Here is a 25,938-nt window from a genome sequence, read left to right as displayed (position 1 = left end):
CAGAGCAACCAGTCACCAACTGATGCCACCTCATCCCTCACCCCACCGCCTGACTCAGAAGAATTATCATTTAATTACCATAGTGAATTATTGTAATGTTTGTTTATGTGTCAATTAATCCCATAAGGGATGGGTTTGCCAATTGACGATTTGACACGAAAAAAAGAAGAAAAAAAAAGATTATTCATTCATAACAGCTCATCTTGTTTTGATGTCTGACAGAGGGCAAAACAGATAAAAGACAGAAAGCCTCTGATGACAAAAAGAGACTATAGCTAGCTACCAGATACAGTAGTTAAGTGATCTCTGAGTGGGTGTGTGCGCGCGTGTGTCAGTCAGTTCTCTCTCCTCCCTCTCCTCTTACCTTCTGGTCATGGCTGTAGGCAAGGATCCAGTCCTCCTGCTCGGGGTGGAAGAGAAGGCTGAGGATGTAGAAGCTGAGGCGGTACTTCTGATAGGTGGCTCCCTCATCGGAGCTGATCAGCAGGCTGCTTTCCACCTCCGGGTCAGTCAGAAGCATGATCTGAATGAGAGCAGACAGAAATAGAATCAGAGCTAGCCATGGAGGGAGCTGGTCCTGGAAGAATGGGAGATATTATAGTTGGCTTGGGAGTGAGGCTTAGTTTGAATCAGTGTTGGATAAAGATTTAAATGGTATATATTTTGGTAATCCATGCAGTGAAGGCTCCTCAGAGGAAGGGGAGGACCATCCTACTCTGTAAATATCATAAAAAATTGTGAAACATTAAAACAGTTATCCTTTTTAGATAAAACTATACTAAATGTATTCACGTCACCAAATAGTTTATTAAAACATACTGTTTTGTAATGAAGGTCTACAGCAGCCTCAACAGCACTTTGTAGGGTAGCACCATGATGGACTCGGTGGACAGCTAGTTTCCGTCCTCCTCTGGGTACATCGACTTCAATACAAAATCACCCCCTTCCATAGACTTACACAGTAATTGTGACATCTTCCGGAGGACGTCCGCCAACCTATCAGAGCTTTTGCAGCATGAACCGACATGTTGTCCACCCAATCAATCAAAGGATCAGAGAATTCATCTAGTACTGAAAGCATAAGCTACAGCTAGCTAGCATGGCAGTTTATAAAATGTGGTGAGTAGTAGACTCAAAGAAAGAGAAAGCCAATAGTTGAACAGTTTAACAAATTAATTTCGTTAAAAATGAAGAAGCAAGAGAGAGAGAGCTATATTTTGTTGTATTTTTTTTCACTTTCACTTAGCTAGCGAATGCAGCTAGCTAGTTTAGCCTGCTCAAACACCCAGCTCAAACAGAGAGGGATGCTATGTTAGCTAGCTGGCTATGGCTATCCAACACTGGAACTCTGCCAAGTCAAGGTAAGCTTTTGGTTTTATTAATGTATTGCTACCAGGCCCCATCGGTGTAACTGCTAAACTGCTTGCTGACTGTACACTGTACTGCATGAGTTTACTAACATACTATTACTAGCATTACATTACTAGCAGGTTTACTAACATGTTAGTTCTAGTAACCATGTTGACTATGACGTTAGTTAATATGGTGACAATGATGTAGGCCGTGTGTCGCGGTTGGCGGTTACAATATGAATGTTTGGCTTAGAAAGTTTTTTTCGCCTGATCACAGACAGCTAATGTGTTGTGTACTGAAGTCCACAAGCGAAGGGAAAATGTGAGCGGAGGAGAGCGTGTAGATGCGAGAAGGAATTATACAATGAGCAAAATTATCATGCTGTTTGTATGTGGCTGCTATGAAAGTGAACTGTGTTTGAATGTGATTAGGGTGTATTCATTTCGCCGATTTTTTGGAAAAACATTTCTTAAATGGAAGCAAACTTAACGAAACAGGGATAAACATACCTGAATTTGTCAAACAGAAACTCTTGTTTGCAACTGTTGGACTAATGATTACACCCTAGATCAACTAGATACAGTCAAGAGTGTGCAAAGTATTGAATGTGTCACTGTCTGACACCTTGATTACTCCAGTTTTCCTCTCGACCTTTGCAACTAAGTTGTAAACTTTCATTGATAGGTTAGATTGTAGCAACCTCATGATGGGAATAGGGAAAATTCTAGTATCATGTAGTAACCTAAACTTATCGATTTTACATTGAGCTGATAACAGAAATAAGGCCATGCTTATCCTCCCTCATCTTAAACGTTGCCGACCACCACTGAATCCATGTGATAGGCAGCTTGAGAGTTTGAAGTTGCACGATTGAAAAAATAAAATAATTATTCAAATATATGATTTGATTATAAAGTCTACATTTAATAACAGATATAATGTCAGTAATTTGCGGTTCTAAATTGGCGTCTTTAGACTCACTGTCATCTCCCGCTGGTTAGATATCTCAATTATAAACCTGTGTTCCGCACTGCTAGATCCTAATTACTGTTGTACAGACAGTCTTTTAAAACACCTTTTGCCTATCTTGTAGCGAGTGTGTATGGGTAACGCATTCAGATTGCTCTCCCTCTCTCTCTTTCTCTTGCGCTCTGTTCAGTCAGGCTTTGAAAGCTTTAATTTCCCACAAGCTTTGTTCTTTTCTTGGAGGTTCACAATTTTTTCCCTGTGATTGTGCCAAATGAGAACAAAAACACATATATCAAAAGATATAATCAGCAGCAAATGTAATTGAATCAGTCATCCTGAACACTTACATAACCCCTTATCAGTAGCACAGTGGGAAGGAAGTAGAGTGTGTGTGTGTGTGTGTGTGTGTGTGTGTGTGTGTGTGTGTGTGTGTGTGTGTGTGTTAATAAAACCATGAACTGATTGGCATATATTATTCTCATCCATCCCAGTAGTGTCCACAATTTCAGTGTCAGTAGGGAGACACAACCTTCAACCAACATCCCAAGGTGATTTTAACAGGTTCCCCTGTGTCACATGACAGATGTCTTTCCAATCAGTTATCACTCTTTCTCAGCTTTTCCCCATTTGACAAATCTCAAGTTTCCCTGATTACCATCAATAGCGGTGGATTTGGGAATGGGGCATGAGCTAAAATGCCCAATACACTTCCAGCAGGAACCATTGGCTATATAACATAGTCTCAGCCGCGCCTGCTCAAGCTTGCTAAGTCATTTGTCAAACTATGCATGGTAATGGTAGCTATAGTGGGCCGACCCCAAACACAAGTTCATCAATCACAGTGAGCTAGCTAGCGTAGCGCCATACGTGATCCACATGCTGACCAATCCAATCAAATATCAAATGTAGCACCCAACAAGGTTTCTTTTTTACATTCCATTCACAATTAACACTTTGTAAGAGACAGTATTTTAACTCTGGGCACTATAAAAACTTTTGTCTGCTCCTATAAATATGGAAACAACACCCTAGTGCGATATAGCCCTACTCTAGCCTAGCCTATGTAGGCTAATGCAGCTATTGTGATACAGCCCTATTCTAGCCTTGCCTATGTAGGCTAATGCAGCTATTGTGATACAGCCCTATTCTAGCCTTGCCTATGTAGGCTAATGCAGCTATTGTGATACAGCCCTATTCTAGCCTTGCCTATGTAGGCTAATGCAGCTATTGTGATACAGCCCTATTCTAGCCTAGCCTATGTAGGCTAATGCAGCTATTGTGAAGGGAGGATTATAAGCAGTTTCATCAATTCGGGGAACACTCACAACAACTTATTTCAATAATATGTTTTTGGAATATGGAAATCGATATATATCCTAGTGCGACGTGGAAATGGATTACGAAGATTCTGGTGAGCTTCTCGGGGATGTGGTTGTATCTGATTAGTTCCACTTATAACCTTCAGATGAGAGAGAAATGAGGGGAAGAGTTGGACAGATGTGGCTGTGAGGGAATGAATCCTGTAGGAGTTGTGTTGAATACTATATTCCCGCTTCATAAGATGACATTAACCATGAGTGGTAAACAGGGCAATGAAGTTGCCAAGTATTCAGCAGTTATACTTTTATCTAAATACTCAACTTCACTTAACATGGATAAGCCTTTAGACTTATGTTAGCTCGGAGCTTTACCTTGTCATTTTACATATTTATATAAAACTGTATAAAAATTTCAACAACGTCCTCATCATGCAGAATTACATGACTGTTTGCTTAGACAGTAGCTGTATCTTTAGATAAGCCATCTTGGAGCTTTACCTTGTAATTACATGACTGTTTGCTTAGACATAGCTGTATCTTTAGATAAGCCATCTTGGAGCTTTACCTTGTAATTGAACAGATTTCTATAAAACTGCGTGGAAATGTCAACATCCTCTTCACACAACATGACATTACGGTGTCATGTTTAGGCAGGAAATGACAGACTGAACATGTTGATTCAATCAACGTTTCCAATGGAAATTTCAAGAAACCATCACACTCTGGTCAAAACAACTCTGAAAATGCATGTCCAAATGTTGCGTAATGCTTTGCTTGTTAAATCCTTCACTTCTTGCTTAATTAACAGAGTTTTGGAGAAAAAGAGAAAAATGGAGTCTGAAGGAATCATGCTGACCCTGAAATGTTCTCCATCAGAGTTCCGTGCTCTGTAATACACACTGAAACGCTGGCATTTTGTTCATTTCTACACTTCACACTTTCCCCTGATGGGGCACAGGGAAAAGAGAGGGCATGCATGGAATTGCTACATTTTTGTGTGTGTGTGTGTGTGTGTGTGTGTGTGTGTGTGTGTGTGTGTGTGTGTGTGTGTGTGTGTGTGTGTGTGTGTGTGTGTACGTGCGTGTGTGTGTACGTGTGTGCGTGTGTGCGTGTGCACGTATTTAGTTTATGAAGCCAAAGAGGTTCAAAATGACCAAAGGATAATGAAGCAGCCACCAACTGCAAGACATTTAAGAAGTGTGCGATGAATAACACAGTGAGTTAATAGCCGTGCAGCAGTAAATACTCAGTGATAGAATATTAATGAAATTAGGCCCATATTTTCCATTTCACCCCAGTCACAGTAATTGGATTGTGAAGCCTCTCTCTAAATCCAAGCGTAACACAGTCGGTGCCCCAGCGACAAATATACTCTCTTTGCACTATAGGAGGTTCAAATGGCAAGATTTCAAGGAAGTTCATGGAGAGGAGTAGAGGGAAAGTAGTACTCACTAAATTGTAGCTCCTAACAACAGACCCCCACTTTTAGGCTGACATGTTGCTACTAGTTTGACTACCCAGACATGATTATGAGAGTTTGAATGGGCAACATGACAGATGTTACTTCCTGTAAACGAGCATCAGGTTGTTGTTGAACGGAAAACATTAGGAGTTGCTTGTTCGACTAATGTCATCCCATGGACGGTCGGTGACCAGTAGGTGAACTCCTCAGACAATAAAGTCAGTCTTGTCTGTCTCTTTCGCCTTGTAGAGAGCGTCTGAAGAGCAGCAGAGTAGTGTAGAAGCCATGAATCAGCCACCATCTAGTGGCCCAAGTAACAATTACACAACACCCAACATAACTAGACCAAGGGTTTTCAACCTTTTCTTGCCAAGGGACCCCCCCCCTCCCAGGCAAACCAGCGACCCAGGAACCCTCATCATATGTTAGCAAAAACGTGTTTCTTTCACATGTCTTGTCTTATCATCAGATGAATGATAATGGCAAGGAGAAGTAATTAACATTTTATAATGAATATATTTGGTGAGGTTTCTCTACATTTTGACTTCCCCCCCACATTATGATTGGAAGAGGAACTCCAAACACATTTTGGCTAAGAGCACGTACGTAGCGCAGTTTCTCTGGACCCATGCAAAGTCAGCCCCTCAGTGTAGACTACTGATCGCTGTCCGTGGTTCTGAAATTGCAACGTTTATGTGGCTGCCTATCGATAGGCTATCAGATTGGTGCTAGTGCTTGTAGTAGACTATAGCTTTGCTTTAATGGATACATGTTTTGTTTTTTTGGATTGTCATTTTCTCATGTTGAGCCTAACACTTGTGTTTCACTAAGCTATAGGCCTACAGTGTTGCAATGCTGCTGTTTAGAATGCTGTCTGGTTGCAATAATGTATTTACTTTCTCAGTCATTAAAGTAGGACATTCAAACGTTGCAGATTGTGAAATGAATGTTCCATGCAACAACATACTAATCAGTAACCAATTTATGTTTTTAAATAGGATACAACTGTCCTGTAGCCCTAAAAGCCTACTTTTGCCGTCCTCACGCTCTCGTGCAGCTTGGGTAGAACGTAAAACCAGTCTATTAATGCCAATGATCAAAACAATAGCTTACTAGGGATTGTTTCATTATACAGACAATGCAGTCTGGCCTACTAACCTATCTATAGCTATATACAGTACTTAGCATGGTAGCCTATATATATATTACACACTGGAACTCGGACTCCACGCTGTGGGCTATCCGTCTCATCACTCGTAGGCTTTACCGTCAGCTTGGTTTTCTGGGAGAGGAGGAGGAGGTGGAGGCTCGACACTCACTAGAGGAACTTGTCACTATTCGCAAAGGGAGGAAGAAGAGGAGGGCCCTGCTATAAGTCCGCTCTTATTGCAGGGCCCGGGCAGTGAGGTCTCAGTCTGGATTGGCAGGCTGCTAGTGCTAGCTGCTACATAGCTAGTCCTATTAGCTTCCACCTGGTGTTTCCTCATTCGAGGACAAGGTGGTCATTTGGCATGAGGTTGGTCAGATAAAGCTTTTTTTGCTGCGTTTTTGTGGACCACTTGGCTTTTTGTTCATCCACCATCAACAATGCACTCACTCTCCATCCGAGTCCGACCTGCTTCACCTAACTGTTTTGAACTTTTGATAGCCAAATAGGTGAGGAGGACGAGGCGGGCTGCCGCTGGCACTGCTCGTTAAGAGGCTAATTAGATGCATGACAACTATATAGTCTGTCTGACTAACGTACTAATATGTAGATTGGACAATAAACACTTAACTTGTTAGATGTGAAAATTAAAAAAGGAGGGTTACTGTCAAAATAATTTCTGAAAAACATGACATTTAGACGTACAGTGGGGAGAACAAGTATTTGATACACTGCCGATTTTGCAGGTTTTCCTACCTACAAAGTATGTAGAGGACTGTAATTTTTATCATAGGTACACTTCAACTGTGAGAGACGGAATCTAAAACAAAAATCCTGATAATAACATTGTATGATGTTTAAGTAATTCATTTGCATTTTATTGCATGATATAAGAATTTGATACATCAGAAAAGCAAAACTTAATATTTGGTACAGAAACCTTTGTTGGCAATTACAGAGATCATACGTTTCCTGTAGTTCTTGACCAGGTTTGCACACACTGCAGCAGGGATTTTGGCCCACTCCTCCATACAGACCTTCTCCAGATCCTTCAGGTTTCGGGGCTGTCGCTGGACAATACGGATTTCAGCTCCCTCCAAAGATTTTCTATTGGGTTCAGGTCTGGAGACTGGCTAGGCCACTGTAGGACCTTGAGATGCTTCTTACGGAGCCACTCCTTAGTTGCCCTGGCTGTGTGTTTCGGGTCATTGTCATGCTGGAAGACCCAGCCACCACCCATCTTCAATGCTCTTACTGAGGGAAGGAGGTTGTTGGCCAAGATCTCGCGATACATGGCCCCATCCATCCTTCCCTCAATACGGTGCAGTCGTCCTGTCCCCTTTGCAGAAAAGTATACCCAAAGAATGATGTTTCCACCTCCATGCTTCACGGTTGGGATGATGTTCTTGGGGTTGTACTCATCCTTCTTCTTCCTCCAAACACGGCGAGTGGATTTTAGACCAAAAACCTATATTTTTGTCTCATCAGACCAAATTACCTTCTCCCATTCCTCCTCTGGATCATCCAGATGGTCGTTGGCAAACTTTAGACAGGCCTGGACATGCGCTGGCTTCAGCAGGGGGACCTTTCGTGCGTTGCAAGATTTTAATCCATGACTGCGTGGTGTGTTACTAATGGTTTTCTTTGAGACTGTGGTCCCGGCTCTCTTCAGGTCATTGGCCGTGTAGTTCTCGGCTGATCCCTCACCTTCCTCGTGATCATTGATGCCCCACGAGGTGAGATCTTGCATGGAGCCCCAGACCGAGGGTGATTGACCGTCATCTTGAACTTCTTCCATTTTCTAATAATTGCGCCAAGTTGTTGCCTTCTCACCAAGCTGTTTGCCTATTGTCCTGTAGCCCATCCCAGCCTTGTGCAGGTCTACAATTTTATCCCTGATGTCCTTACACAGCTCTCTGGTCTTGGCCATTGTGGAGAGGTTGGAGTCTGTTTGATTGAGTGTGTGGACAGGTGTCTTTTATACAGGTAACGAGTTCAAACAGGTGCAGTTAATACAGGTAATGAGTGGATAACAGGAGGGCTTCTTAAAGACAAAGTAACTGTCTGTGAGAGACGGAATTCTTGCTGGTTGGTAGGTGATCAAATACTTATGTCATGCAATAAAATGCTAATTAATTACTTAAAAATCATACAATGTTATTTTCTGGATTTTTGTTTTAGATTCCGTCTCTCACAGTTGAAGTGTACCTATGATAAAAATGACAGACCTCTACATGCTTTGTAAGTAGGAAAACCTGCAAAATCGGCAGTGTATCAAATACTTGTTATCCCCACTCTAGGTGTGAGCTGGACGGTCTCATCAGCCCCCAGAGCTTGCGGGAGTTTCTGCTGCACCAGTGGCTAAGAGCAGCTTTTCAGCTGGTTAAACAAAGGTTCGCCATGTGTTGGAGAAACTGTATGTCCGAGTTGAGAAAGCATACCAGCAGCCAGCGCCACTTGCTGCACTGGTAGCCATTAACACAGGTGCTTTTCAAAGCCTATGTCAAATAGTCCAGTGAGTGTAATTGGCTCCAATGAGTGTAACTTGCTCAATATTAGGAGTTGAGAAATAAAGTTGACATCATTAGAAATGAGATAATATCCTATTTTCTACTGTAGGTATGTCACTTTAAATGTCTTTATTCTGTTGTTGCAAGCAATATTCATTAAATAAAATAAAATAAAAATATATATATTTTCGCAGTCCCCTTGCAGTACCTCCATGGACCCCCCAGAGTTTTAAAATAACTTCCTCTGTTCAAAACTTAGCAATTTGGCCAATCGACAGTTCTTTCTGCATCAGCTGGTCAAATAGTCCAATTTATATTTGGAGTTAGGGCGATTCCAAAATGTGTCCAAAAAGAGAAGAAAACTCCCCAGCAAATACGTTTGAGTTTGATGGATAGGAAGTGTAGGGGTTTTTCATGAGGAAAATCATGAATAGAAACCGTCCAACTTGGCAGGAGAAAAGGCAGCAAGATCATATTGCGTAAATCTTATAAGACATACTGAAATGTTCCAATATTCACATGGACATTCTATATTAATGTCTTAAGAATGTATCTTAATAACGCTATTGCAACTGAGATAATTGTCCACCGTGCATTTTAATTACTGACAGAATGGCTTCAATTTCCTCTGTATGCCTGTCTGGAATGAATAAAAATGGCCTCCTCTTTCCTTTGTGAGAAATCTCAGTGTAACACACTCACTAAGACCCAGGAAAGATAATACATCTTTAATGAAAAGCCCCGCAGTGCCTTGGAGAGATCATTTCTTCCTAATGGACTTCACTTTCTTCATCTGCTAATACAAAGTACTGTCCTAGCGCTTACTAAAGATCTACCTAAGGAGTTATCTCGCGGTTGCTGCTTTGAACCCAGGGCATAACCTATTTACGGAGAACATGTCAGCAATGGAAAGGGATTGAATGGGTTTAACTACAGGGCTATGTTCATTTAGGGCAGGTTTTAAAATGTTTTACAAAGGAAAACTAAAATGAGCATTTCTTAGTGGACACGTCCCAGGTAGTCTCTTCCTCGGTTTCAGTCCGTTTTCAAACACAATCCAGGTCTTGCTTTGGATGGGAGACCGAGTAGACGCCTGATTGAGGCTATGGGCAAAAGGGCAGTCAAGCAGGGACAAGGTCTGACGTGGGAAAAGAGGTGAAGTCTTCATAAGAGGCTAATAAAAATGTCAGCCGGGAGACTTGGGATGCTCGGGTAAAGGTCTCACCAAAATGAAAGGGGTGCCAAGCGGGAGGAAGAGAAAGAGGGACATTGAACAAGTGAGAACACACTGCGGCAAATGGTGCATGGATCATCTTTTTGGATTTGGCCATATCATTATTACCTCGTCATTAGTTCACCTCTTCATTTCACCCGTATTTGATCACTCCCTTAAAACTTTGTCTTGTCTTTGCATACGGTATTACAGCGCTCTATTCGGGACTACGTAATGAGCCCTTCTCTTCTCTTTTACCAGCCAACCAGGTGCTGCAACACTTTGAACTCTCCTTATTAAACACAAGTACTGTCTCTCGAGCCCAGGCATTTGAAGTCGAGACTAATTGACTGCCACCTTGACATTTCCACTGCACCCCGGCCCGGCCCGGAACCTCACCAACACTAACATCGCATCTTCACACTGACGGTAATTGGGGCTTTATGACTCCCATCCTAGCCCCTACCTCCCAACACACACACAAAAACACATTGGAAGATATGGTGGAGTGTTGTGTACAACAAGCTAGTCGGAGCTAGTGGGGGATCGATGCATAATATTAAGCATATTAATGATAATCCTGTTTGCGTTGCACTTGTTGCCTCTAGAATGGAAAAAAATATGTAAATGATATTTTTGGAGTGCAGACCCTCTACACTGCATCACATAATAATGAGGAAATACAAGGAAAGGCACGCAACACCGTTTGAGGTAGGTCTACTTGAAGGGCAAGGAAGCATGCCGTTTTGCCACTACCTTGATTTTGCTTTGTCTCAAACAATCACGATACGTGGAACATTAATAAATCATAATGGAATGTAAGATTAATCGCATGTGGCGTCATGAGATGTGATCTGTGTGAGATTGCGGAAGCACTCCAAGGGGTTCTCTCTCTCTCCATTGGCTTCTCCCTCCCTCCCTCCCTCCCTCCCTCCCTCCCTCCCTCCCTCCCTCCCTCCCTCCCTCCCTCCCTCCCTCCCTCCCTCCCTCCCTCCCTCCCTCCCTCCCTCCCTCCCTCCCTCCCTCCCTCCCTCCCAGCCTGCTCATGGGCCTTAGTGTTCTTGCCTCGCTCTCATTTGTAGATTGTGCCTTAGGGCTGACAGATGTTCTATATTTTTTCCACCGTTAGGTTGTTCGCTTCCATCACATTTACCACCACATGCACAGCTACTCCCTTCCTTCAGCCAGAGCATGGCTAACTCGCCTTGACTCAGATCACGCCTGTATTGTCTCCCATGAAGAACAGTGAGATGAGGAACCACTCCCGTGCTAGCGTTTACCTCCACCAGCTGAAGGATGGTAAATTGCGCCGTGCTAGCACGCTAAACTATCATGCTAGAGCCAGTTGGGTCCCATGGCAGTTCCAGTTGCTAGCACGCTAAACTATCATGCTAGAGCCAGTTGGGTCCCATGGCAGTTCCAGTTGCTAGCACGCTAAACTATCATGCTAGAGCCAGTTGGGTCCCATGGCAGTTCCAGTTGCTAGCACGCTAAACTATCATGCTAGAGCCAGTTGGATCCCATGGCAGTTCCAGTTGCTAGCACGCTAAACATTCTAAAGTGGAAATTACAACCTTTAGAAGCCTTTTTAAACATTGAATACACTACAAGTTTGCATTTCCTGCCGTGCAGGAAAATTCTCAGCAAACGACTGATCAAAAGAAGATCCTACATCTGTACATAACCTCATTTGCACTTCTTTGGGAAGTGATGGGAACATTTCTAAAAAGTTTGTCTTTACTACTTTGAGGACAGTTCAAGGACATTAAATATTCATTTGCACTTATAAATATGTGCTTGTTTCAAAAATAGTGGCAATGAATGGAAGTATTTGAACTCTGAAGCAAATTCATATTCCACCCACCTGCCTGATGATGATGTCTGAGCTGCACAGAGGCTATCATTGTTTTGGAGCACAACACACACACACACACACACACACACACACACACACACACACACACACACACACACACACACACACACACACACACACACACACACACACACACACACACACACACAGAGAGAGAGATAAATAAATAAGGCCCTCATCTGAAAAATGTGTGCCACTGACTGCTGCTTTAGTCAATATGTTCATGAGAAAAAGCATTCATCAGTGTTTTCCATAAGCGCCGGCCATCAGCTAAATAGCCGATAACAGACTCATTGTAAGCCGGGCTACTTTTTCCACTTAAAATTTTAGTCAGAAAAGTCCATGTAGCCTTCTGCCGCTAAAAAGAATGATATGCATCATCTATTGATCTATTGATAGTACAGACACCTGTCAGTCTTTCACATGTTTTATCGGCCTATACAGCCACAAAGTCGGGGCGCAAAGGCTATTTACTGTGCTTTGATTGATTACCAAACGGCAAGTGTTGACTAGTTTACAAAAAGTGTCGAAACGACTGAATAAAGTCAATCCCCTAAATCCCTTTGCTATTTATAAATCATACAATGTAGGTATGTCCATGGTATAGCATCGGGACATGTAAACCAAAAGATCTTGTTTGTTTTTTCCTAGGATTCGAAGCCCATGAAAAGATATGCCAGTGACCGCTAAAGTGGCTCGTCAGTGTAGCCTAGCGATGGGTTGTTCGCGAACTGACGGCTCTTTTTGAATGGATCTGTTAGGTTAATGGAACCAAATCTCCTCCATAAGAGAGCTGTGTGTTTTGACTCCCTAATTTGCATACTGGTAGGCTACTCCTGCTTTTTAGCGATTATCTGCAGATAAATGATGAAAATATTCAGTGAAGATGTTGAATTCTCACTGCAGGAACAATAGGAAGTGGAGAGAGCGTTCAGGTCCAAAATATGATCAAATAAAACAGATTGATAATGATACTTATATGCTAGTATTAAAGACAGATGTATAGGCCTACTGATTTAATTAAAGTTAACAGACAACTGCTGCTTTCTGTTTAGCAAAGCCCATGTTTAACACCTGCTTCATTATTCAATCATACCTGTTGAAGTAAGACTGTAAATGTGACTTGAATCTCAAGAGAAGACAGGTTTGATGTTGAAAAGGTTTCCTTACTTAGGAAAGAGTTGTGATCAGGACAAGGCCTAGACGATATCCAAAACTACTAACACACTGAATTTCAATCATTTTCAGTCATTTTATTGTAAAGTAATGTCTTTCTAGTTAATGCAACAACAAATTTGACCAAAATGCGAGGAAAAGTCATTAAAGTATTCTATAATTTAGGGGTGCATTTTGGATGGAATCAAGGCATTAGAATGTACCAGAAGCCACCACAATTGAGCTTGTTCTGCAATTTTCACAGAAAGCACAGCTATTACTTCCAAAAAAAAATGACTGCTTCTGAGAGGGAACCAGAGAGGTTGTTTGTCTGAATCTGTCCGTCGCTCAATCACCCTCCCCTCAAATTCCTTTCATTTTCCGGAAGCATTAGCCGCCCTACCAAACATTTGTACAAGAAAATGATCTGCAAGCATGTCAGAGGGGTTGTCGATATTTACCGTCATTACGTGTTATTTCTCTCACACATTTCTCCGTACTAAAACCTGTTTATCCGCTATTTGCTTGTGATTACTCTTCAACTGGACTGACCACCTGCTCTGATTCTCTGCACCTTAGCACACATGCACACACCAACACAGACAAACACACACATATACATTCAAGCTACACACACACACACACACACACACACACACACACACACACACACACACACACACACACACACACATCACAACGGCTGCTACAAGACTTATAATACTGCTCAATTTATACACTGCCCCCATCCACCCCTCTTCCCCAAAACATGAGTAAATATTGGACTATAAATTGTGCCTTCCTTCATTATACTTATGCTAAAATGTTTATTCTGTTCTACTGAACCATTAACTTTATGTTTATATTGTTATCTTTTATTACGTTCTATTGTGGTTGCACCGTCCAGAAGGAACTTGCCAGTAAGCGTTTTGTTGAACGATGTTATACCATGCGTATCCCATACACACATCTAATAAAACTAGAAACTACTGATAGTACGGTTATTTGCCTTCGCAAGCGTTTCCCTTATAAGCATTCTCATACTCAGAATGAGTCAGAATGCATGCAGTGTTCTGATCTGAGTGATAAAATAGTGATCCATTGTTTCTGACTGGCCTTCCACTGGTCCTTGTACACCAGTGACCCCATGCATCCCTCTCCTCTACTCCTCTCTACTCTACCATCCCCTGCAGCAACAGAGGGTTGACTTACCCTAACAGCGTGGGTGACAGCTAGCCAGAGTGATGATGACAAAGGTAACCTGGGTCCCTCTTCCCACAGGCTCTGTGCGTGTGTGTGTGTGTGTGTGTGTGTGTGTGTGTGTGTGTGTGTGTGTGTGTGTGTGTGTGTGTGTGTGTGTGTGTGTGTGTGTGTGTGTGTGTGTGTGTGTGTGTGTGTGTGTGATTAGCACCCAGTTACCTGTTTTTACACGTCATATCACCTGAGTTCTGTGTTAAAGGGGTGACTCTGCAGTAGTATGCTGCAGCCATTTTAGAAACCCACTAGCAGTCTGTGTTTTGTTCAGAGAGACATACACTGAGTGCACAAAACATTATGAACATCCCTTCTGAACACTTTCAACACCTTGTAGAGTCCATTTCCCTGACTAATTGAGTCTGGCCTGAGGATAAATCCATATTACGAAAAGTGTTCCTAATGTTTTGTACACTCAGTGTATAAGCTAGAAGGTTTGCTGCAGAGACAGGGTGAATTACTAGGTACGGCCCAGTATGGTCTTTGTAAGATAACAGGCTATTTGACTCTTAGTAGTTTGATAGTTTTTATTTTGTAGCAACATCAAGGCCTGTAACTTCCACTTCTTGTCACCAAAACATTTAAAAACAGTGCAGGCTAACGTTCCACGGGCTAACAGTCCACACTATATTTAATGGAAATGGTAAAGCTCACTATACTGTATTCCCTGCATGTCTCACGATCAACATCTGTTACCTTGACAACATTTCCCTGGTCTTTGATGTTTTTTATTTTGCACAATTATCTAGGCTTACCTCCTACCTCTTGTAATACAAAGTGTTCATGTTCCAAACAAAACAGGCTAACATTCCACATGACAGTCCACAGCAATGATAAAGCCTACTGCTGTTTTTCCCGTCCTCTCACCTATTAGCGTGACACCTCTTTCCTGGTCTATGACAGAAGCTTTCTCATTGAACTGAACACGGGGGCGAGGAGAGGTGGGGTGGGGTGGGGAGTGGAGTGGAGGTTGGGGGGGGTGCATTTCATCTTCATTATTAGACAAGAATTAACTAGGAGAAAATGACCTGTTCTGATTAGAGTCTTCTTAAAAAGGGAGGAATGTGAGAAAGGAAGGATGAAGGGAGATGGGACTAATGATTCAAATTGTCAGGATGGCTCCTCTTGAGGGTTGTGGGAGAAGGGGTTGGATGGAGTTAGGGGTGCAGGGGGGGGGGTGAGCCAACGGTCACAAATATGAAGAGCTCGTCTATCCTTTGATTAAAACACTGGAATTCTTCCTTCCTTTTTTTCTATGTCTGGTCTATAATTCATTCGTTCCGGAAAGAGAGAGAAATTATAGGGTCGGTATAAATATTAACGATTAGAAGTATTTTTCTAGAAGAGCACTGCTAACTCTCTGGGTGGAGATTAGCACGGCTTAATGGATGTGGCAGATGTTGTTGAAGATGACAGAGGCACCAAACAGACATGGCAGTACAAACTTCAAAATGTTTCTGTTCGTTATATATTGGCAGTTGACATCAGCATTGCAAGTCCATTGCCATGCCTTCGTAAGTGTATCTAACTGAGCCGCAATGTGCAGATCAACTTTTTCTACTACAAAAATGACTTAGAAGTTACACTGATAGATCGTTCGAATTTGAGTCAAGTGGACTGTTTTATATGAGTTAGGACATTTGTCAGCATTTAACAGTGTAAGAAACAACCCCACACAGAGAGACATTTAGAAAGTAGACGGAAAGCAGACAGAGAACTAGAACGTTATCTCATAGTTATGACAAAATAAGAACACTAAATACACCTGAAAACCCATAAATGCACATTACCTTTCTCTTGTTGTTGGGACTGACGTACAAGTAGCTGAGGATTGTTTTCGCCCCCACTTTCTCATTGAGCTTCTGGTAAGTGGTTCCGTAGTCGGTTGACCTGGAATTGAATCAGAGTGTTTGATGAAGACTTGATGAATTACTTGTTGTAATTAAAAAATCCCCTGGAGAATGTTTAGTAGGAGAGAAGAAAAAAAGCATGCGCAATTAAGTCCCACCTCCTTGTGGTTCGCTGTTCTATGACGACACACTCAGATTACACGGGATAATCCACCATAACCTAGCCAGGGTGTAGTGGGTTCAAGTGGGAAGTTTGACCTTCATGTTTTGTATAAGCCTAAGCGCCAAATATCAGTACATGTAAAGTATAGTTAGAATAGGGGGCTCTACATATCACTACAGCACATATTTGGCATAGTTAACCATTTTGATCTTTGATTTTCATATGAATCATACAGATGAAGGATCTTCATTTGATCACCGTGTTTGTTGCAGGAAATGCAAACTGGTAGTGTAATCAAGGTTTAAAAAGGCTTCTAAAGTGTGTATATGTATATGATGCAGCAGGATGATTTCCCTGCTGTGAGAAACTGGTCAAATTAACATCCTACATCTATAGGACTGTCCATTTTAATGTCAGTTAAATAGTTCCACAGCAAAGTATGTACTTGTTAGCCACTTTTTAGCTCAGTAGAATACTTATTTTTTTGAAATTGTGACACTTGTTGACATATAGTCTCCTACCAGTTTGAAACAGATGTCCAACCTCTAAATTGGCAAATTCCGTACTTCACACTCTGCTATATGTGGCCGTCGAAACAAACTACTTCAACATTCATTGAAATACAGTATGTCTCCAACTGTCTGACCAATGACCATCACTTCTTTTAAAACGGCACAGAATTTTTTTTAAACAGCATCACCAGGAACAATACCAATTTTTCTGGAATAGTTGCTCTGTTATGATCCAGGACAAGATTTTTGAAGTCAAATCATGTAATTTACTCCTTCAGTCCAATCTTTTAGGAGAAAAAGACACAACGAAGTGCAAAACTTCACGTACATTTGAAAGACTGGCTGCATAGTCTCAAGTGGACTGTCAAAGATGAAGCCATTGGACCATGAGTTAGACTAGCTTTATGCAAAGTTTTCACACGGCCTCCTGCATTGTCATTCACACAAAGCTTCCTGTTTGAAAGGAAGTAACATCAATGTTTGAGTGGATTTGGTAAAGAATACTGAAAAGGCTAAATAATGTGTTTTTTGGAGGTCGTGTCTAGGTAGCACAACTCTGTGGTTTCAAAGTATCACCATGTCTGTCTGCATAAAACTACAACCCAATATGGATCCCAACAGTTGAGTCAAAGCTAACGGTGGATGAAAGGGGATTGTGCTGAAATATTTAAGCAATGGTCAGAGTACTAATGTGAAATTTGTGTTCTGTCTGAGATGTTACATTCCAGAACGTCTCGAAGTTTGAACAACTTATCTCCCCTGCCAGGTTCATTTTATTTATAGAGAAGCGAGGCTCAATCAAGGAGCTATTTCATGTTCCGCTAAAACACACACATAAACACACACATACACACACACACATTCAAAGCAGGCAAAGCTTCAAAAATACACCATGCATGCATCACCCTACAATGCTTGTCCCTACTACAAACAAAGCAATCACTGACTTCGATAGAGGGTTTTCATTCATCATGTGCTTAAAGAAATGTTAAATCCTGATTTTGGAAACTCAATTGAAATGGAACCGTGACAATTTTTAAGTCGTTTTTTTTTTTTCTGGTGAAGTCGACAAACAACACATAGAAACACACAAACAGCCCAGCCCCGTGACTTTCATTTTTACTTTTTCAGATTTATTATGGGATGGTTTCCATGGTCGATTAAATATGGGCGTCTCTCGGTGAACTCCTGAATACCAGCGGTAACATCTATCAACGGGTGGATCCATCGACACTTTGGACCACAGGACAATGACATCATCTGGCTATTGATCTGCTCCTCATAGAACCCTATCATACGCCTGCTGTGATTTAAGGCCCAATGACTTACTTTTAGTGGTGCAGCAACTCTCAACATGAACCAATGAAACCAATACAATCGTCCCCCTCCCCCCCATTTGGTTGCTCAAGGACAATGATTGCGGAAAAGGCTGTGCTGGTTATGAGGTTGTGAAATGGTGGCTCTACCCCTGTCCTTCTGCTGTTATCTTCTCCATATGACCTCTGGTTTCAGCCAGCCAATTCTCTGGATTGTTCATGTTTTGGATGGAATATTATAAATAGACAAGAATAACAGGGTGGGAGGTAGCCTAGCGGTTAAAATCGGTTAATAATCCCAGAGCCGACTAGGTGAAAGAAAAATTGTCCGATGTGCCCTTGAGCAAGGCACTTTACCCTAATTGCTCCTGTAAGTTGCTCTGGATACTGTACCAGTGTCTGCTAAATGAATGCAAATGTAAAGCGAGTCTGATAACGGTGATCTGGTTCACTGTGATATTGGATCACTGGGGATTGTGTATTGTGTTACAGGTGATTGAGTTATTCCATATACCTAGCTACTCCTCACATCAAATACCTAGCTACTCCTCACATCATATACCTAGCTACTCCTCACATCATATACCTAGCTACTCCTCGCATCATATACCTAGCTACTCCTCACATCACATACCTAGCTACTCCTCACATCATATACCTAGCTACTCCTCACATCATATACCTAGCTACTCCTCACATCATATACCTAGCTACTCCTCACATCATATACCTAGCTACATCATATCCTCACATCATATCACATCACATACCTAGCTACTCCTCACATCATATACCTAGCTACTCCTCACATCATATACCTAGCTACTCCTCACATCATATACCTAGCTACTCCTCACATCAAATACCTAGCTACTCCTCACATCATATACCTAGCTACTCCTCACATCATATACCTAGCTACTCCTCACATCATATACCTAGCTACTCCTCACATCATATACCTAGCTACTCCTCTGTTTTAGGTGAGGGTTCAATTTCAAGCTCTTTTATTCATACCGTACTAATGTGATATTGCCTTGTTGGGTTCTTTTCAAGGACAACAACTTTATTTTGGGAGGAGACTTAGAGTACCCCCAGTGCACGCCCAATTAGATTTCCCCCCATATATCTACTGTACTATGACAGCAGCAGTCCGAAGCCCTGTTGTCTTCCCTATTGGAGTTTGATTAATCAATGAGTGGGGGGTATCTGGAGATGGTTAGCGAGAGGTCGCTAATTGCATTAGCGGGGTGCAACATAAACAATAAACAGCTTGAAACGTCCAACGGATGGCAGCTTTGCTAAGTATGCCAAATGAATGTGTGAATTGCATCGGTGCACTCCGATAGCATTTCTCTCTCTCCACTCCGCTTAGAGAGGAGCAGGTTGGGCTTGTACCCCCCTCCCATTTCTGCCCCAGGTTTGATGGCTGTCTACCATTCTTAAACTACCAGGACAGTCTCTCTCTCTCTCTCGATGTTAGACGCACCATTAACAGGGTAATGAGGTATCACGCCCGTTCACGTTTGAGCCATCCACGGCCTTGAGCCACTAACGGTTAGTGGTTAGGACTTACATAGAGAATCACATAACGCTGCATTTACCACTGCTATGGTTGGGAGATAGGCTTTGGGGTGGACCCACGGATCAGTTGTGGGCCGCTGAAATCACTGGAAAGTCCTGAGGTCTGTTTTCCTCTTTCTCACATGAGGGCCGCAATGTTCCAGCAGACCCGCACCGCTGAGATTTGTACAGATTTGACAGGTCTGCTGTTTCCGAAGTCTCTTAAAATGCCAAAACCCGCATTCAATCAACTTTGATGATTGCCAAGTGGAACAAATGTAAGAGCTTTCAATTTGACTCTCTTTTTTTTTTTACAAAAGACCGGGGTAAAATAAGGTCGAGACGTCACAAAACATGCTCCGCTGAAAGGAGTCTATAGAAGAACAACTAAAATCCTTTAACTGTGGGCTTTCCAATGGACAGTCAAGCACTTTACATTTTCGGCAAAGTCTCAAACATACTTGTACGTGACTCTGAACAGAATCACAGAATGTCACACTGTATAAATAACCTATTGGGCACCGAATATCAAGGTAGCAAGAACACAACCTGTAGACCTACAAATACAAGATATTACAACAATAGCCAAGGGAGTGGATTATGTATGAATTCAGTTTTCAGTAATGCGGAGGAGCCCCTTGAGCTGAAAGTGCAACGAGACTCGCTTGAGCTGCACTCAAGGCCAGTCAAAGTAAGTGCACTTGGACAACACTGGAGAGCACATTGGCTGCCCGTGAGTAGCTGTGACTCATATTCACACTAATGCCTGTCTGCTTTGGGATGAATTAAACATCTGGTCAGTCAGCTGGAAGGTTCTGGAGACAGGTGCACGTTATGCGGGTGAAAAGTCTCCTCAACGAGGAGAGGGCAAGTTGCACCGTTTAAATATTCAAGGTGATTTTGTGTAAGGCTTCAATTTGTTAACCTCTTATGGCGATGTACTTATACTTATTATATGCATTTATAATGTTTGTGGTATACAAGGGAGACAGGGCATGAAACACAAACTTGTTGCAGCTAAGAATCCAATATAACGGGCAGTCGCTGAAGACTTGACACAGAAATGTACACAGAAGACTTACTTTGTCGTTGCATGATGTGCTTACCTCCACAACGAGCTCTCTGTGACACTGTTCAGGTTGAAGTCAAACAGCTTGGTCAGCATGAGAATCACCTGCAAGACACGAGGAAGAATCCTTATGAATACACTTTAACCCGGAGCCTACAATAAATGCACGTTTCAACAAACAAAACTAAACTTAGGCGTAATCGCATTTCACAAAGCAATTCCAAACATTTGACGATTTGTCCCCGAATTACATTGTCAGCAGTCAAGGAGACCGTGTTTCTTCTACAGTATGTGAAATCCTAGGAAATGATCTGTTATTGGTGTTACAAGCCACAGGTCATCAACAATTTGGCCTGTTAACATCCCCGAAAGGTTGCTGAATCGAATCCCCGAGCTGACAAGGTACAAATCTGCCGTTCTGCCCCTGAGCAAGGCAGTTAACCCACTGTTCCCCGTGCGCCGATGACGTGGATGTCGATTAAGGCAGCCCCCCCCCCCACGCACCTCTCTGATTGAGGGCTTGGGTTAAATGCGGAAGACATATTTCCGTTGAATGCATTCAGTTGTACAACTGACTAGGTCTCCCCCTTTCTTTTCCCACGTTCAAATGGTGTCCCTTTATTTCATGATCACTTGTGTAAGACAAGATGCTTCTTCCATACTTTCTAAAATCACCCATCACATCCTTTTCAAAATAGAAAACAGAAGGAACAGAGAAAGGAAGCTATTAAATGTTTGATATGTAGCCTCTGTAGCCACACATGAAAGGCATAGTTCCGTCTTTGGGAAACTCACGGTCCTACCTGATAGAGAATACATTAAACAAATGTGTCCTCCACCTAGCTTGTTCAGGGGATCTGACTACTGACTAGCAAGCTCAGCTGAACTGTCAGCGAGAAGAACTAAAAGATACATCAGATGAACAGCGTGTGACGACTAATTATTTAGAGCTCATTACTTAATCATATCCTATTCAATCTAAACGCGGCACTGTAAACATTCTTTATAACTGTAACACCCTGAAAGTGCATGGGATTTAGAAGGAAAATCTGGGTCGATCCAAGTCTTCGGGGGAAAAACGAAAAGACAGATAAATCGCATTCCGCCCGAAGCAGAATGAGAACTACAGAAGCATGTTACTACAGAGGCACGGAACTACAGAAGCATGTTACTACAGAAGCATGTTACTACAGAGGCACGGAACTACAGAAGCATGTTACTACAGAGGCACGGAACTACAGAAGCATGTTACTACAGAAGCACGGAACTACAGAAGCATGTTACTACAGAGGCACGGAACTACAGAAGCATGTTACTACAGAGGCACGGACCTACAGAAGCATGTTACTACAGAGGCACGGAACTACAGAGGCACGGAACTACAGAAGCATGTTACTACAGAGGCACGGAACTACAGAAGCATGTTACTACAGAGGCACGGAACTACAGAAGCATGTTACTACAGAAGCATGTTACTACAGAGGCACGGAACTAGAGAAGCATGTTACTACAGAGGCACGGAACTACAGAAGCATGTTACTACAGAAGCATGTTACTACAGAGGCACGGAACTACAGAAGCATGTTACTACAGAAGCATGTTACTACAGAGGCACGGAACTAGAGAAGCATGTTACTACAGAGGCACGGAACTACAGAAGCATGTTACTACAGAAGCATGTTACTACAGAGGCACGGAACTACAGAAGCATGTTACTACAGAGGCACTGAACTACAGAAGCATGTTACTACAGAAGCATGTTACTACAGAGGCACGGAACTACAGAAGCATGTTACTACAGAAGCATGTTACTACAGAAGCATGTTACTACAGAAGCATGTTACTACAGAGGCACGGAACTACAGAAGCCCTCGCAATCTATTTACTTTATGACTAGAGGTATATTTGAATTTCATTGCAATTTGTGTGCGAAGGAGCTACTCACCAAGCACACCTGTAGTTTACCAGTCTACTTTGACATGGTACTATAGGCCCCTGACGTTTCACGCAATGTTTGCTGTCTGTTAGCATGTTGGTAACTGTGTGAAATCTCCTGGAGTATGATGTCATGGGTTTGACAGTTTCGGGATTGTTCAAATGCGTGTGGATGTCATACAACACAGAGGTCAGTAACAACATGGACAAGTCGAACAGATCCAGCAGCAGTGTTATGTCTATCTTTATCAGCCTCATGTCATCCAGATGACCTTAGCATCATCTACATAGCTTATTTTTTCCCCTCCATACACAAACACCCATAGGCGGTCTGAAACTTCTAAGAGGAACTTCAGGGAACTGCATATTCAGGGGAAAAAACTCTGTGGAATATCGTCCCAAGTCCATAGTGTACAGCAAAAACAAAACAACCGGAGCCTATAAACAATTTGTACATGCCGTCTCCAAGACCGGCTACACAATGTTCCTTGGCTGCACGCTGCGTCATGGCAACATCCAACTGTTTCCCTGTCCCTCGGATACCTTTGAGTCTACCCCCTGCTGCATGTTGTGGAGGCAGGCGTGGCGGAGGAGTCACCACCGTGGAACTTGTGTGACTTTGTGAAGTGAGTTCCGCCAGCGTGGGGCCCCGCGAGTGAGTTACAACTCCAGAACAGATGCACCTCTGCAGCGGGGAATTACATTGTGAGGCAGGCCCCTTTGATCACGCTGTATTATGTATGAGGCAACATCTGCGGCCTCGGAACGCACCGAACCAATGCACGCGCACACACACACACACACACACACACACACGGCTGCTTTGGGTCGACCTGTGGAGGAGTTAAGGTTAGAGAGAAGAAAACATCAACACAAAACTCCTTTAAATGAAGAGCCTGTTCACAACGTAGCCCGGCGTCCCCTCAAAGCGTCTGAGTGGTAGATACTCCGGTGAGGAGAGATTTACCCCAGGGGATGAATAACCTCACATGTGCAGATGAGACCAATGCATGCTAATGACCCAGTCCATTTCGCTGGCCAGCTGGAGGGAGAATTCGTACACAGGCGCATACACACACACACACACACACACACACACACACACACACACACACACACACACACACACACCACACACACACACACAACCACCTCCAAGGCTTCTCTCTCTCCCTCTATCTCCTTCCCTCCTCTCTCTCTCCTAAATTCTACCAAACCTCTAAATTAAAAAGTGAATTTAGAGGTTTGGTAGAATTTAGGAGAGAGAGAGGAGGGAAGGAGATAGAGGGAGAGAGAGAAGCCTTGTGGATGTCTGTTTGTCAGAGCAGGTGCCCTTGTACCAATGTATCTCTGTATCTCTGTACTCCATGCCTATGCCTCCACCTCTGCCTGTTTCTGTGTACTAGAGCCAGGTTCTCTATCACCTCGCCCTCGCTCAAACAACCAATAACCTGGGCAGATAAAGTCCTTTAAAAGCAAAGTAAGCAGAGCTGTAAAAGCGGAGCAGGCCAGGCGGGGCTGGCTGTGTAGCTGGCATCATTAGCTGAAGGACAGTGTGCATGCGGACCCATCGGTCTGCCACATATGGAGCCTAATGTGGGTGGCCATCAGCGTGCGTCCGTGTCAGATGGTCTCCCCGCTGGAAAGTGCATATGCTACATTACTGAGCTTGCCAATTAGGCCCGTGGGTAGACTCCTACTGTAAATATTACCTTGCCGAGCAATAGAAGGAAAAGACAGACTTTTGGGAAATGGAGATATTTGAGAAGGACTAACAAAGGGGAGAGAGTTGTGTGAGGGAGAGACGATGGAAGACTGACTTTTAGCTTGTGAGGCGTTTGGGTTTCCGTGGCTGTGGCAGGTTGAGGCGACAGCTCTGTTTATGGATGCATTATGCTGAAAACCCCACATTGAAGTAAGTCACTGGGCTTCAGAAGAACGTTCGCGGTGGTAGGCCTGGCGAGGTTTGTATTAAGTGTTCCCTTTCGGATAAGTAAAACTTTCAAAGTGCATTGAAGGCCAGTTTGAGGGAGTTTGCAAATGTTATGCAAAGTCTGGTTGGCAGAATTTTAGGGGGTATTAGAAATGCAAAGAGAGGTTTGAGCTCAGGGTGCGGATCAATAACAGCTGTGTTTCTGCAAAGACTTAAGTGCTTAGAGTTTCTCTTTCACACGCAAATACACACACACAGAGAGAGACAGAAACACACGCATGAATACACACACACACAGAGAGAGACAGAAACACACACATGAATACACACACACACAGAGAGAGACAGAAACACACACATGAATACACACACACACAGAGAGAGACAGAAACACACACATGAATACACACACACACAGAAAGAAAAAACGCACACACACTGAGTGTCTTTGCTGCCAGAAAACGGCTCGTTGTGTTTCCCGCTATCTGGTGATTGTCCTTGACAAGGGGAGAAAAAAATGTAAATGATGAACAACGATCAAAATCCCCAAACACGCATATACAAATAATAATTACGATCTCCTACGGCAACAGAGAGCCCAGAACAGCAAACAAATAGAAAACACAGGGATCCTAGCCACGGCTTTGTCTGACTGTGAAACTCCCAGAAATTAGACATGTTCAGCACACACTTTAGGACATTCATATAAAACTCTTCGTCTTCTTCTGTATTTCTTTCACTAAATTGTACGAGAGAGAGAGAGTTTAGTCATGTTTTTTCTGACTGCATGCTAAAGTACAATTCTGTATTCCTAAAGTACAATTCTGTATTCCTCACTCTTATTAATGTTTCAGGTATCGTCTCAGATATTCAGATACTGTAGTCTTGAGTCTTGAGTGCTCGCACCCAATGTTTCTCTGGGTTTTTAAATCTATAAGGAATGCATTGCACGCTACTACATATCTATTATATTCCCAAGAAAAAAAACAAGTTAGTCAAATACATATATATCATATCTAAACATGATTCATCTTCCTAGATGTTCAAAAACCTGAATCTGTCAAACTCCGGAGGGATCATCGTGACAACATGCCTTCTCTCTGTAGGATTAGCTGTTGTCGTTTCATATCTTGGAAATATTTCACAATCCATGCCTATCCCCGATATGAAAGTAAAATGTTACTGCGAACCTGGATTTTCAAGACATCTGTCAAATTCTTGGATATCCCCCCAAAAATCTGTCTCCATTGAGGATCAAAACGTGTCATTTGAGAGCAATGTCCCAGGCAAAGAAATGTTAGTATAAATAACAAACATGCATAGTAATGTTCTGGGTTTG

General features: G+C 42.6%; 1 protein-coding gene across 3 annotated transcripts in view; it reads right to left on the bottom strand.

Annotated features, from left to right (window-relative positions):
- The window catches only part of LOC112230263 (VPS10 domain-containing receptor SorCS1-like), a 155,081-nt gene that overhangs the window by 53,054 nt on the left and 76,089 nt on the right, over positions 1-25,938 (bottom strand). For all 3 annotated transcript variants that reach the window (XR_006080603.1, XR_006080604.1, XM_042310768.1), the window contains exons 2-4: positions 20,769-20,836; positions 16,049-16,148; positions 365-523 (exon numbers count right to left, since the gene is read on the bottom strand). Coding sequence is in view for 1 of the 3 variants with exons in the window: in XM_042310768.1 (XP_042166702.1) it covers positions 365-523; positions 16,049-16,148; positions 20,769-20,836 (327 nt within the window). In the remaining 2 variants the exon portion in view is untranslated. The remainder of the gene's footprint in view (positions 1-364; positions 524-16,048; positions 16,149-20,768; positions 20,837-25,938) is intronic.

Source organism: Oncorhynchus tshawytscha, linkage group LG32 (genome assembly GCF_018296145.1).
Source record: "Oncorhynchus tshawytscha isolate Ot180627B linkage group LG32, Otsh_v2.0, whole genome shotgun sequence".
NCBI lineage: Eukaryota > Metazoa > Chordata > Actinopteri > Salmoniformes > Salmonidae > Oncorhynchus > Oncorhynchus tshawytscha.
The sequence above is the reverse complement of the archived record's forward strand: the minus strand, read 5'-3'. Positions and strand labels throughout refer to the sequence as shown.